General features: G+C 44.4%; 1 protein-coding gene across 3 annotated transcripts in view; it reads right to left on the bottom strand.

The window, feature by feature from the left end:
* Positions 1-14455, bottom strand: part of LOC142576267 (evasin P467-like) — a 125093-nt gene that overhangs the window by 65878 nt on the left and 44760 nt on the right. For all 3 annotated transcript variants that reach the window (XM_075686314.1, XM_075686312.1, XM_075686313.1), the window contains exon 3: positions 14388-14414. In XM_075686314.1, the coding sequence (XP_075542429.1) occupies positions 14388-14414 (27 nt within the window). The remainder of the gene's footprint in view (positions 1-14387; positions 14415-14455) is intronic.

The following is a 14455-nucleotide window of genomic DNA, read 5'->3' as shown; positions in this document are numbered from 1 at the left end:
GCGGTAGATCCAGCAACCTCACCTCCATCAGTCGCGCAAGCTAGTTTACTGGCGGCGCAGATGAAAGTCCCTGCCGAAGTCGTGGAGATGGTGACCGTCGCTGGCGCGTACTAGGCAGCGTCAGGCTCCGCACATAGGCGAGAAAGTGACTGCGGTCTTTTTGGCGGTACATGGGCGGCTTGGCACTTAGATACGAAGGCCAGTAGGTGTGATCTGGCCGTTCGCTTCGCCTTGAGAATGCCGCAGGTCGCTCGTAAAATGGCGTACGTGGGCGGCGTCGCGTAGGGCAGAAGTGGGGCAGAAGTGTCTACAAACACCGCACTGGAACCACATGGGGCGTTAACGTGACATACCCAGATTCGCGGCGTTGTGAGTGTACTCGGCACACTGTTCCCACTCTGGAACAAAAAGAGGCGGTCAGCTGTTTTAGTTGTGACAGTCACGGGGCGTATAGGCCGGCTCGACGTTAGTGGTCCTTTGTAGTGGAGCCCGCAGCCAAGGCCCGCGGTTAGAGTAGCTGCGCTCGTCGAAGCTTGCTGCATTGATTGTTGTGGATGTATGTCACTCTGCATGTCTCTAGATTGCACAGGAACAGAAGTATGCCGACGTAGTTGTTCGCGTACAACGAGACGAATGGTGGAGAAAGGTCGGCAAGTAGGGAATCAAGGCATACCTCGACGGTGGGTACCGTCGTCAAGTTCGCCAGACGTTTATACTTCTAAGTGATGCGACGTGTTTTAAGGGCCTCGAAGGTTCCACAGTGACTATTCACGTCATCCACTGATTCTAAACTCTCCTTGCCGATAAGGAAGTGATAAACATCCTCAGCAATACCTTTGATAATATGACCCACCTTGTCTTCTTGCGTCATGTGGGCATTCACCGACTAGCACAACTTCAGTTTCTCTTCAATATACGTTCTGCAAGTCTCCCCGGTGATATCAGCCCACTGCGACGACGTCTGCCACACGTTCCTTCTTCGTTGGTGGGTCCCCACAGTATTCCTTAATTTCCTCAACAAATAGTTCCCAGGTAGTCAGTGTGTTCATGGCTCTTAAACCATACCAATGCAGTAATATCAAAGAACAACCGCACTTGACAGAGAAGGCTAGCGGCATTCCAACAGTTGGATTGACTCAGGTACTGATAGTGGCGGAGCCACTCATACACGCCATTGCCGTATTTTCCTGAGAAGGTATTGTGAACGTGTTTTCCTGAGAAGGTATTGGCTCTCTGTGGGGATAAGGAGATGCTCTCGCGGATGGTTGCTGGGTGTTTCCGTTCGGGCCCATTTCTTGAGGTAGTGGTGCCAAGCTTGCAAATCGATGGCTGCGGCGAAGCTCATACTGTTGTGCTTCCATCTTTAGCAGACGGTGTCCGTCAGGTAGCACTAGGTGGTAGCTGGCTTACCCCGACCGTCCATAAGAGTGACCACGGATCGAATTTATTTACAAGATGAATAAGCTAAAGGTATAGCTCAGCGAAAGAATTCAGGGCGCCGCATGCGAGCCAGGCCAGCTTTGTTCTCCTATTCATCCAAACTCCGCTCGATCATTAGAACATCAAAAATGTAATCTGTTTGTGCAGTGTTCTGTTCGCGTTCTTGTTTAAAAAGAAGCGAGACAAGCCTGCACAAGCAGCCTAGGCACTTCCCCGCCCACTACAGGCTCGCCGAGTCACCTTCTGTTCATTTTAAACGCCCAAGAACATAAATAATCGCAAAGCACTAAGATAATATTTATGAGAATGCTTCGTTTAAAATGTGTTGCTGATATTCCAAATTACGCTTCATTTAAAATGATTGTTATGTTGCCTCGGAGCAACTTGTACTTCAAGCCTTACATACAGTACTACGTCGACACATTGGGTACCCAGGCTCTTCGTATAATGTTTCGGTATCTAATCCTATGCGTTATGCAAGCAGCATGAAACGTACATGGAAAAAATTTTCACATCAACACATGATTTCTCGGTGTAGTTTTACGTGACATACACACGCATAAAAAGGGAGAGCACTGATTGCAGCCATCTGTCGGGTATGCTATCATTTTATCATCAATTTGTGTGTGCCAACCGGACTCTTGAGTGACCACCATCCATGCCATCCTTATATATATATATATATATATATATATATATATATATATATATATATATATATATATATATATATATATATATATATATATATATATATATATCGTATGTACCTTAACACTGATACATAGGATGAATCACCAATTAGCCCAAGAGCAAATATTTTGCGATTAGGCAAGCCATTCTTTAAAAGTGTGTATACCAGTAATACAGCACGATCTCATCAGGAGAGTACACGATGAATTTCACTTCTACTCATACTCATCATCATCATCATCATCATCATCAGCCTGGTTACGCCCACTGCAGGGCAAAGGCCTCTCCCATACTTCTCCAACAACCCCGGTCATGTACTAAATGTGGCCATGCCGTCCCTGCAAACTTCTTAATTTCATCCGCCCACCTAACTTTCTGCCGCCCCCTGCTACGCTTCCCTTCCCTTGGGGTCCAGTCCGTAACCCTTAATGACCATCGGTTAACTTCCCTCCTCATTACATATCCTGCCCATGCCCATTTCTTTTTCTTGATTTCAACTAAGATGTCATTAACCTCACCCAATCTGCTCTTTTCTTATCCCTTAACGTTACACCGATCATTTTTCTTTCCATAGCTCGTTGTGTCGTCCTCAATTTGAGTAGAACCCTTTTCGTAAGCCTCCAGGTTTCTGCCCCGTAGGTGAGTACTGGTAAGACACAGCTATTATATACTTTTCTCTTGAGGGATAACGGCAACCTGCTGTTCATGATTTGAGACTGCCTTCCAAACGCACTCCATCCCATTCGTATTCTTCTGATTATTTCCGTCTCATGATCCGGATCCGCCGTCACTACCTGCCCTAAGTAGATGTATTCCCTTACGACTTCCAGTGCATCGCTGCCTATTGTAAATTGCTGTTCTCTCCCGAGACTGTTAAGCATTACTTTAGTTTTCTGCATATTAATTTTTAGACCAACTCTTCTGCTTTGCCTCTCCAGGTCAGTGAGCATGCATTGCAATTGGTCCCCTGAGTTACTAAGCAAGGCAATATCATCAGCGAATCGCAAGGTACTAAGGTATTCTCCATTAACTTTTATCCCCAATTCTTCCCAATCCAGGTCTCTGAATACCTCCTGTAAACACGCTGTGAATAGCATTGCAGATATCGTATCTCCCTGCCTGACGCCTTTCTTTATTGGGATTTTGTTGCTTGCTTTATGGAGGACTACGGTGGCTGTGGAGCCGCTATAGATATCTTCCAGTATTTTTACATATGGCTCATCTACACCCTGATTCCGCAATGCCTCCATGACTGCTGAGGTTTCGACTGAATCGAACGCTTTCTCGTAATCAATGAAAGCTATATATAAGGGTTGATTATATTCTGCCCATTTCTCTATCACTTGATTGATAGTGTGAATATGGTCTATTGTTGAGTAGCCTTTACGGAATCCTGCCTGGTCCTTTGGTTGACAGAAGTCTAAGGTGTTCCTGATTCTATTTGCAATTACCTTAGTAAATACTTTGTAGGCAACGGACAGTAAGCTGATCGGTCTATAATATTTCAAGCCTTTGGCGTCCCCTTTCTTATGGATAAGGATTATGTTAGCGTTCTTCCAAAATTCCAGTACGCTCGAGGTCATGAGGCATTGCGTATACAGGGTGGCCAGTTTCTCTGGAACAATCTGTCCACCATCCTTCAACAAATCTGCTGTTACCTGATCCTCCCCAGCTGCCTTCCCCCTTTGCATATCTCCTAAGGCTTTCTTTACTTCTTCCGGCGTTACCTTCGGGATTTCGAATTCCTCTAGACTATTTTCTCTTCCATTATCGTCGTGGGTGCCACTGGTACTGTATAAATCTCTATAGAACTCCTCAGCCACTTGAACTATCTCATCCATATTAGTAATGATATTGCCGGCTTTGTCTCTTAACGCATACATCTGATTCTTGCCAATTCGTAGTTTCTTCTTCACTGTTTTTAGGCTTCCTCCGCTCCTGAGAGCATGTTCAATTCTATCCATATTATACTTCCTTGTGTCAGCTGTCTTACGCTTGTTGATTAACTTCGAAAGTTCTGCTAGTTCTATTCTAGCTGTAGGGTTAGATGCTTTCATACATTGGCGTTTCTTGATCAGATCTTTCGTCTCCTGCGATAGTTTGCTGGTATCCTGCCTAATGGAGTTATTACCGACTTCTATTGCACACTCCTTAATGATGCCCACAAGATTTTTGTTTTGTTGCTTCAACACTAAGGTCCTCTTCCTTAGTTAAAGCCGAATACCTGTTCTGTAGCTTGATCCATAATTCCTCTATTTTCCCTCTTACTGCTAACTCATTGATCAGCTTCTTATGTACTAGTTTCTTCCTTTCCCTCCTCAAGTCTAGGCTAATTCGAGTTCTTACCATCCTGTGGTCACTGCAGCGCACCTTGCCGAGCACGTCTACATCTTGTATGATGCCAGGGTTAGCGCAGAGTATGAAGTCTATTTCATTTCTAGTCTCGCCGTTCGGGCTCCTCCACGTCCACTTTCGGCTATCCCGCTTGCGGAAGAAGGTATTCATTATCCTCATATTATTATGTTCCGCAAACTCTACTAATAACTCTCCCCTGCTATTCCTAGTGCCTATGCCATATTCCCCCACTGCCTTGTCTCCAGCCTGCTTCTTGCCTACCTTGGCATTAAAATCGCCCATTAGTATAGTGTATTTAGTTTTCACTCTACCCACCGCCGATTCCACGTCTTCATAGAAGCTTTCGACTTCCTGGTCATCATGACTGGATGTAGGGGCGTAGCCCTGTACAATCTGCATTTTGTACCCCTTATTAAGTTTCACAACAAGACCTGCCACCCTCTCGTTAATGCTATAGAATTCCTGCATGTTACCAGCTATATTCTTATTAACCAGGAATCCGACTCCTAGTTCTCTTTTATCCGCTAAGCCCCGGTAGCACAGGACGTGCCCGCTATTTAGCACTGTATATGCTTCTTTTGGCCTCCTAACTTCACTGAGCCCTATTATATCCCATTTACTGCCCTCTAATTCCTCCAATAGCACTGCTAGACTCGCCTCACTAGATAACGTTCTAGCGTTAAACGTTGCCAGGTTCATATTCCAATGGCGGCCGCAAAATGGGAGGACGCTTAAGCTTCGCCTTCAAGAGGAGAACGCGACAGCGTTATCGCACCCCGTTCTCACCGCCCACTTATTCGCTCGGCATGCTCTTGAGTCACACAAAGACATGCGGTGAGCGCCCAGCAACACAGCGTTCGGCGCGGCAACGAAACATGCGCCTGAGCAAGCGGAACGAACCAAATAAGTCGGTGTCTCGGAAGGAGAAATTATCTACGCGTCTCAAACGTCGTGATCGGCACAGACAGCAGGGCTGCGGCACGCCATGAAGGCGGACGCGATCATGGGGATGACGGGTCGATGGGATCATCCTCTATCTCCCTCGGGAGCACCACGCAGACGCATGAATCCTCGCCAGCAGCACGGCACACATCGTAGGGGACGCTTTCCCAACAGACGCGCTACGGCGCTGCGATCACGTCAGAGGCGTCCCGCATCGGACGCTGCACATCGGAATCGCGCTGTGAGCGAAAGAGGAGCCGCGTCGCCTAAACACGAGGGTTTGAGGGACGCACGCTGGAACTTATTAAACGCAAGGGTATTGGGGTATCCTCGCACCGGTACCCGCACGGTCCCAGTGGGCTCAAACGAGACCGAGGGGAGAAGCGGGCGAGTGGCGCGCCACCTGTCGGGGCAGCACCGTGCAATGCGAGGAGGGAGTCTTCTGTGTTTGCTGCAAGATGGCTCTGCGTGTGCACCAAGCGCAGAAGAAATGTAGCGGAAACGTACTTCACTACTCTTTTACCTGCCACTTTTGTAATTTACATGCTCATAATTAGCTAAATACACCGCAGTATAGCTTTCTACGGCACGTTTCTAATGCAGCACCGCATTCACTAGAGACGCCTTTGTCCCGTTTGAACCATCGAACTAATGGCTGATAATCAGGTATCACCCATGAGTTCGATGGTTCAACCGTGATTATCAGCTTGTTGACATTGGGGAAAATGAAAAGGCGGGATGTCGATATACGCACTTCCAAGGTACCTCGCATGCAAGGTTTGACCGAATTTACGTTTCACTTAGTGCACTACCTATTATTTATGGTTACACTGTGCACCCTATATTATTTAGTGACCGTTGCTTAGTCTCAGCATCGTTTGGAAGCCGTTGGTACCAAAGTCGGCGTATGTGCTGGGAACTGTGGAAGTTTAATAACCAGTTACTTTCGCGTCAATGTTCCTTAAATCGTGTTACTGAGCTTATAGCTCATGTGTCATGCCACAAGGACTTGCCACTCTTTGCTTTGTGGGAATTATTCAAACAGGAAGTTAAAATGAAAGCTATCGAAGAATATTAGCGTATGAAAAACAGAATAATTACAAAACATTGTATGGACTTTTGAGTGAATTGCATGAGCTTGAATGCCTACATCCTGGTCAATATATTGATGATATTCATAAGGTCAAGGCACAGTTACAAACTTTGAGCGCAGAAAAATACAGAGTTGAACTAGTGCGTGCGCGAGAGCAGCGTTTCCTGGAAGCACAGCCTTGCAGTAGGGCCCTTGGTGATGACCGCCGACACGCGCTGTCTAAACACATACTGGATATAGAGTATGGTGGAATTATTGTTAATGAGCCTACTCTAATAACTAAGCGTTTTTTGAACGTTATCAAAAACTATTTCGAGACCATATGCCACTGGATACAGATGCTGCCAAGAAAATTGTATCGTTGCTGCCCCAGTTAAATCAGGATCATAACGATTATACAAATGAAAATCTTGATAATAATGAGGTAACTACACGCATCGATTCTTTAGCGAAGCGCAAGACGCCCGGTACCGGACGGCCTTACTACCGAATTTTATCAGTGTTTTCGTTCTCTCTTATCGCCATTATTACTACAAGTGTACCGAGAGGCCTTGGAAGTAGGGTACGTAACCGCCACAATGTACGAAGGACACACCGTCCTTATAGCCAAAAGCGATGATGAGACTAAATTGCAAAAAGTAGACGGATATCCGCCTATCTCCTTATGCAATGTGGATTATAAAATTTTTGCTAATGTATTAGCTAACCGTTTGCAAGTTGTAATAAGATCTGTGGTCGGTGATCATCAAACATGTGCCATCAGGGGCCGGTCCATTCAGACGAACATTCATGTTGCGAGATCAGTGCTAGAGTGTGTAACTGAGGGGATTGCGCAGGTGGCAATGGTAACGCTAGATCTGGCTAAGGCGTTCTACAGTTTGAATCACTCATTCCTGTTCACTGTACTAGAGCATATAAATATCGGATCTCTGCTTCTTAGAGGTGTCAGGATATGTTATGCTAATGACTCAACGAGACTTATAGTGAATGGCTCTCTCTTCGATCTGATTAGGCTTTTATCACCAGTACGACAAGGACGCCCCTTGTCACCGCTTCTGTTCTGCTTGTATTTAGATCCACTTTGTATGAGCATTCTTAAAGAACAAAATTTACAAGGGTTTAAATTACTGATTAATGAAGTTCGGGTTCCTGCATATGCAGACGACGCGGCCTTTTTTTGTACCGATAAAAAGAGGGTAAAGACTGCTCTTGCAACTACAAAAGAATTTTGTGCGGCTTCTGGTGCAAGCGTTAACATTGAAAAAAGTTCAGGTTTTTGTTTGGATTATGGGCTACAATGCCATCACATTACGCACGCATTCAATAGAAAGAAGATCTGCGTTATTTAGGTGTGCCTCTCTCACAGTATAGAAGTAGCAACGCTCATTGGTCGGGAGAAGCTGGAAAAATCCAACGTAAAGTGTATTCACGGCGAGGGCGGAATTTGTCAATGTTCATTCGTGCTGAAGTGTGCAACGTGTTCTTAGCTTCCCGTCTTATGTATGTGCTACAAGTACTGCACTGCTCAAGACTTCGCCTTCAGGCACTGCATCCGGTATTTTCAACATTTATTTGGAGTTCTAGCTGTGAACCGAAGCAGCGCGACAATCTGTTCCTCCCCCTTGAATGTGGTGGTCTAGAATTCCTACACCTCTTCGTCAGGCAAATTGTTTCTCGCCTGTTTTTCTTTCGAGACAGTGACCATCCGTTCTTGCGTGAAATGTTGCATCTCCGTTTAGTTGATTATGTTCCTAACATAGTAGTGTCATCAAATGTCAAAAATGTCCCACAGGCTCCTAGGGGCTTCTTAATGAGGTTGATGACACATTTCTTTTCTTGAAAGTTAGATTCAGCCTGGAGTACGTGTTCACTGCGAGTCGAAAAGCAATTTCTGCGGCACTGGTTGACTCTATTTTCGCAGATCCTTTATATCGTGCACCTTACTTAAAGTGACCTTATCAGGATGACCTCCAGGAGGCACGCGCGTCCGAAAAAGGCGCGTGCCTCCTAGAGTAAAAACATTTTCTTTATATTACATTCGGAAACACTCCCTGTTAAAACTTGGTTGCATTCGAGGGGTTGCTTTGTGCTGTGGTCAACAAACTGTCGGCTCTGTCCACGTGCCGAAACCATAGATCACTCTTTCATAGACTGTAGGGACGCTGTATTTTTTGGGACATTCTCCAAAGGACACTTAAAGAGGACATTGACATGACTCCATACTTAATTACGTTTCTACCGTTTAAGGTTACGGGTGGTCCTCCCTGTGGCATGTTCATAGTACTTGGTTCATATAGCCTCTGTAGAAGTAGACTCTGTGATTGCCATGCCGAAAGCCCGCGATCTCCAAAATCCTTCTTTCGTGAAAATGCTGCGTATGTAAGAAGTGCGTAAGCTGTGCAGGAACCTCCGCCAGACTGGATGCACTTGTTGGATGCCTGTGTGTGTTTGCCTGAGTTTTAAGTGTGTAGTTATGTCAACTTAGAAACACACCTTCAGTTTTGTTCCCATGTAATAAAGAAAAAAATCCAACTCACGGTTAAGTGGTAGCGTCTCCCTCTCACACCCTGGAGACCCTGGTTCGATTCCCACCCGGCCCGTCTTGCAAGTTCTCTTTTTATTTATGAATTGGCTTCCGCCGTTTTTCGCTCATGGCCAACGCCGCCAACGCCGACGACACCGGCTTTTCTGCGACACGAGCTCCTTAACGCTGTCGCGTTAATATCCAGGAATTTCAATAGTGCCCGATTGGGTACCATTGCAAATCGACATGATCAGTTTCGCGCCAACAAGTTTAATGCCATCAGCAGTTGTCGCATGCAAGGTTTCGTCTGTGTGACTTGCACCTCATAAAATTTCATCATCATCATCATCATCATCATCATCAGCTTGGTTACGCCCACTGCAGGGCAAAGGCCTCTCCCATACTTCTCCAACAACCCCGGTCATGTACTAATTGTGGCCATGCCATGCCTGCAAACTTCTTAATCTCATCCGCCCACCTAACTTTCTACCGCCCACTGCTACGCTTCCCTTCCCTTGGGATCCAGTCCGTAACCCTTAATGACCATCGGTTATCTTCCCTCCTCATTACATGTCCTGCCCATGCCCGTTTCTTTTTCTTGATTTCAACTAAGATGTCATTAACTAGCGTTTGTTCCCTCACCCAATCTGCTCTTTTCTTATCCCTTAACGTTACACCTATCATTCTTCTTTCCATAGCTCGTTGCGTCGTCCTCCATTTGAGTAGAACCCTCTTCGTAAGCCTCCAGGTTTCTGCCCCGTAGGTGAGTACTGGCAAGACACAGCTATTATATACTTTTCTCTTGAGGGATAATGGCAACCTGCTGTTCATGATCTGAGAATGCCTGCCAAACGCACCCCAGCCCATTCTTATTCTTCTGATTATTTCCGTCTCATGATCCGGATTCGCCGTCACTACCTGCCCTAAGTACATGTATTCCCTTACGACTTCCAGTGCCTCGCTGCCTATTGTAAATTGCTGTTCTCTTCCGAGACTGTTAAGCATTACTTTAGTTTTCTGCAGATTAATTTTTAGACCCACTCTTCTGCTTTGCCTCTCCAGGTCAGTGAGCATGCATTGCAATTGGTCCGCTGAGTTACTAAGCAAGGCAATATCATCAGCGAATCGCAAGTTACTAAGGTATTCTCCATTAACTTTTATCCCCAATTCTTCCCAATCCAGGTCTCTGAATACCTACGGTAAACACGCTGTGAATAGCATTGGAGATATCGTATCTCCCTGCCTGACGCCTTTCTTTATTGGGATTTTGTTGCTTGCTTTATGGAGGACTACGGTGGCTGTGGAGCCGCTATAGATATCTTTCAGTATTTTTACATACGGCTCGTGTACACCCTGATTCCGTTATGCCTCTATGACTGCTGAGGTTTTGACAGAATGAAACGCTTTCTCGTAATCAATGAAAGCTTTATATAAGGGTTGCTTATATTCCGCACATTTCTCTATCACCTAATTGATAGTGTGAATATGATCTATTGTTGAGTAGCCTTTACGGAATCCAGCCTGGTCCTTTGCGTGACAGAAGTCTAAGGTGTTCCTGATTCTATTTGCGATTACCTTAGTAAATAGTTTGTAGGCAACGGTCAGTAAGCTGATCGGTCTATAATTTTTCAAGTCTTTGGCGTCCCCTTTCTTATGGATTAGGATTATGTTAGCGTTCTTCCAAAATTCCGGTACGCTCGAGGTCATGAGGCATTGCGTATACAAGATGGTCAGTTTCTCTAGAACAATCTGTCCACCATCCTTCAACAAATCTGTTGTTACCTGATCCTCCCCAGCTGCCTTCCCCCTTTGCATATCTCCAAGGCTTTCTTTACTTCTTCCGGCGTTACCTTTGGGATTTCGAATTCCTCTGGACTAATTTCTCTTCCATTATCGTCGAGGGTGCCACTGGTACTGTAATTTCATAACTCAACACAAATAATAAAGTTCCCCTTATAGTCCGCACTCCTGCAAGAGTCAGCTGTCTGCTGCTACCTCTGATGAAATATGGCTCCATGGAGAGACACTGGAAATGAAATTTCGCTCGAGATCTTACACCCACTGCTTTTACATCGATGGACTTCGTAGAAGCATGCACCGTTCATTATCATAATCATCATCAACTTTTTTATGTCCATTGCAGGACCAAAGCCTTCTCCTTCAATATCCAATTACCCCTGTCCGGCGCGAACCCATTCCACCTTAACGCTGCGAATTCTCTAATCTCATCACCCCATCTAGTTTCCTGCCGTCCTCAATAGCGCTCCCCTACTCATAGAAACCATTCTGTAACTCTAATGGTCCACCAGTTATCCATCCTGTGCATAACATGGCCTCCCCTGCTCCATTTTCCTTCTTATGTCAATTAGAATATCGGCCATCCCCGTTTGCTGTCTTATCCACAGCGCTTTCTGCATGTCTCAAAATGTCGCACCTAACATTTTCCGTTTCGTTGCTCTTTGCGTCCTCCTTAACTTGTTTTCGAGCTTCTTTCCCAACCTCCATGTTTTTAGCCCTTATGTTAGCACCGGTAGAATACAGTGGTTGTAACCCTTTCTTTTCAATGATAGTGGTAAGCTTCCAGTCACGATCTCGCAATGCCTACCGTATGCACTTCAAACCATTTTTATGCTTCTGTAAATTTCCTTCCCATTATCAGGGTGCCTTGTGAGTAAATGATCTACTTCAACGTACTTCTTCACCGACTGCAGAGGCTGATTGGCGATCCTGAACTCTTGTTCCTTTACCAGGCTATTGAGCATTATCTTTGTCTTCTGCATATTATTCTTTAACCCCGCTCTTACACTCTCTCTTAAGGGGCTCAATTATTTGTTGTATCTATTCTCCAGTGTTGAACAGGACGATGCCATCTGTTAAGCGAAGGTTGCTGAGATATTCGTTGTTGACCCTCATGCCTAAGCCTTTCCAGTTTAATAGCTGGAATACTTCTTCCAATACCACAGTGAGTAGCATTGGAGAAATTATGTCTCCTTGCCTGAACCTTTTTCATAGATATCTTCCCACTTTTCTTCTGGAGAATTTGGATAGCTGTGTTATGACTGTAGATATTTTCGAAGATATTTACGCAAGCGTCAAGTGCTCCTTGATTACGTAATGCCTTTATGACTGCTAGTATCTTTACTGAATCAAATGAATTTTCGGAATTTATGAAAACCACACAGAGAGGCTGATTGTAGTATGCGTATTTCTGGATTACCTGATTGATGACATGGATGTGATCCATTGTAGAATATTGATTCCGGAAGCCAGCCTATTCTCTTGGTTGACTGAAGTTACCTGAAGCCCTCCGTCTACTGGAAAATGCCTTGGTGAATATTTTATACAATACTGAAAGTACCCTTTTCACTTTAAAAAAATTGAATTCTTTATTATCTACCTTTTTGTGTATTAGTATAATACTGGCATTCGTCCAGTTCTTTTGCATTCCTGAGGCATTAAGCATTAAGGGAAGCAATCTTTTCAATCCCCGGGTCACTTCTTGCAGCGCCCTTCTAACTTCGTCGTTATTATTAGAGGGAAATCAGACATCCACCCAAAAGAAGCAACTGCGACAAAAGAAACCCATATGGGTTTCTAGAAAGAAATGTCTCACATTTGAAGAAAAATTTGTCCTGTTCGATTTTTCTTCAACTGCGAGGCATTTATTTCAAGGAACCGGTATGGGTTTGTCATTGTAGCAATTTCTACGATCGGGTGGATGTTATTGTCCCTTTATTAATTACTTCTCCACCTTGTGGGTTTCCGCAAAACCATTACGTCAAACTTCATCGTTAGTTAATGAAGGAGCCTCTGTATCCTGTTCATTAATACTTCTAATGAAGGTAGCGTAGCTGCTCTGGATTCTGTACCATTCAGTATGACATCCTCAAAGGGATGCTAAAAGTGCAATCCAGTTTAACTGGAGGTCTGGCTATCCCAGATGGAGCAAGTATATTGCATTGTACAAGCAAAGCGAGTTGATTTCACCGTGGAGCACATAGCCTATCAATATAAAGCTATTTGAGCAAATGACATAGGCAGTTACTTTGGCAGATAGTACTTCTCAGCGCCTTGCATGTGTGACATGCTTGTCATTTACGGCAACAATAATAACCGTCATCAGTCTTTTTATGACCACTCTTGAATCTTCCAGAACTTCTTTCTCTTAAGTCTCGTCTTGTCATTATGGTAAATTCTCACAGCAATCGGCATTACGTCTGTCCTGCGTGATCCAACTCTTTTTTTGGCCTGCCAGATTTCATGATAACGTGATTCTTTTAAAAGATTGATCATGCTTCTTTTGTCTTCGTTTCCATTCTCGCACACTAATAAACCCCCGCTTACTTCCCGTGGGCGTCAACATGACCTTGCAATATACACTTTGTTTTGCTAATTTCAATTAAAATGTTAGTTCGAAATTACGTTTCATTATTTCTTTCTACCGCACATCGTGCAATACTCAAAATTCTACGAAGTTTTGTTATTTCAAATTTTGGTCCCGTATATTACTACAACTTGATCGTAGCTGTTGTAGAGCCCTGTTTGGAGTTAAATTCGGTAAACTGGCATTCATATCTAAGACATTCCTGCGATATGCGTTTCAAGACATTTTATTTCTATGTACTTCACATCTTATGATTTTATCCTCTTTTACAAGTTAGATCTGCAGAATGGTACACCCTAATTGCATTGGCGTTCTACAGATCACTATCTCTTGATCATGTGATATGTATACATTGCAATTTGGGTAATTCACGTCTCCAGAAAAATTCATTTATTCTCTAGATCTTTGCGATGCTGTGCGTAGAACAAGAATGTACATCGCGCGTGCATATCAGTGACTGTATGCAAGTTGTCACTATCACCTGCACTCTCTCTTCTTTTTATTTTCCTGTTTGTCCTGCCTACTGCAGTAGGCCAAAAAAGCTTCCCCGGCCGACATGTTTCCTTTTACCATTTAAAAATTGATCTGTCGCTCTTTTCCGGCGTGCTGCACATAAAGATTTGTCATGCGAACGATAGGTGGTGCGCATTTGTTAAACCGTACCTCTGATAAGTTCCAGAACTATACCTTTCTCATTTCTTGCAACCGTGAGCTGAATAGTCACTGAGAAATTGTGTGACTTCGCAGGTAGCACATCTCATAAGAAATATATCTTGTGTGTGAAAAACAGATTGTACGTAGATATATTTTTCTTAGGCGTGGATGTAAGTTCTTGTGTGTCCGGAAGACGCACACAGGCATACATAGTTGCATGCATAACCTAGTGTATTTACGTGGCTTCCTATGTGTCATGTAGGCGCTCATTATCGACAAAGAAATCCAAGTTGACAACTTACCGCTTGAGGAGTCTACATTCAGCTGTTCTGCAACATGAAAATATATGCGCAATGTGATATATACGGTA

The sequence above is a fragment of the Dermacentor variabilis genome, chromosome 3, assembly GCF_050947875.1.
Source record: "Dermacentor variabilis isolate Ectoservices chromosome 3, ASM5094787v1, whole genome shotgun sequence".
NCBI classification, from domain to species: Eukaryota; Metazoa; Arthropoda; class Arachnida; order Ixodida; family Ixodidae; genus Dermacentor; species Dermacentor variabilis.
The sequence above is the reverse complement of the archived record's forward strand: the minus strand, read 5'-3'. Positions and strand labels throughout refer to the sequence as shown.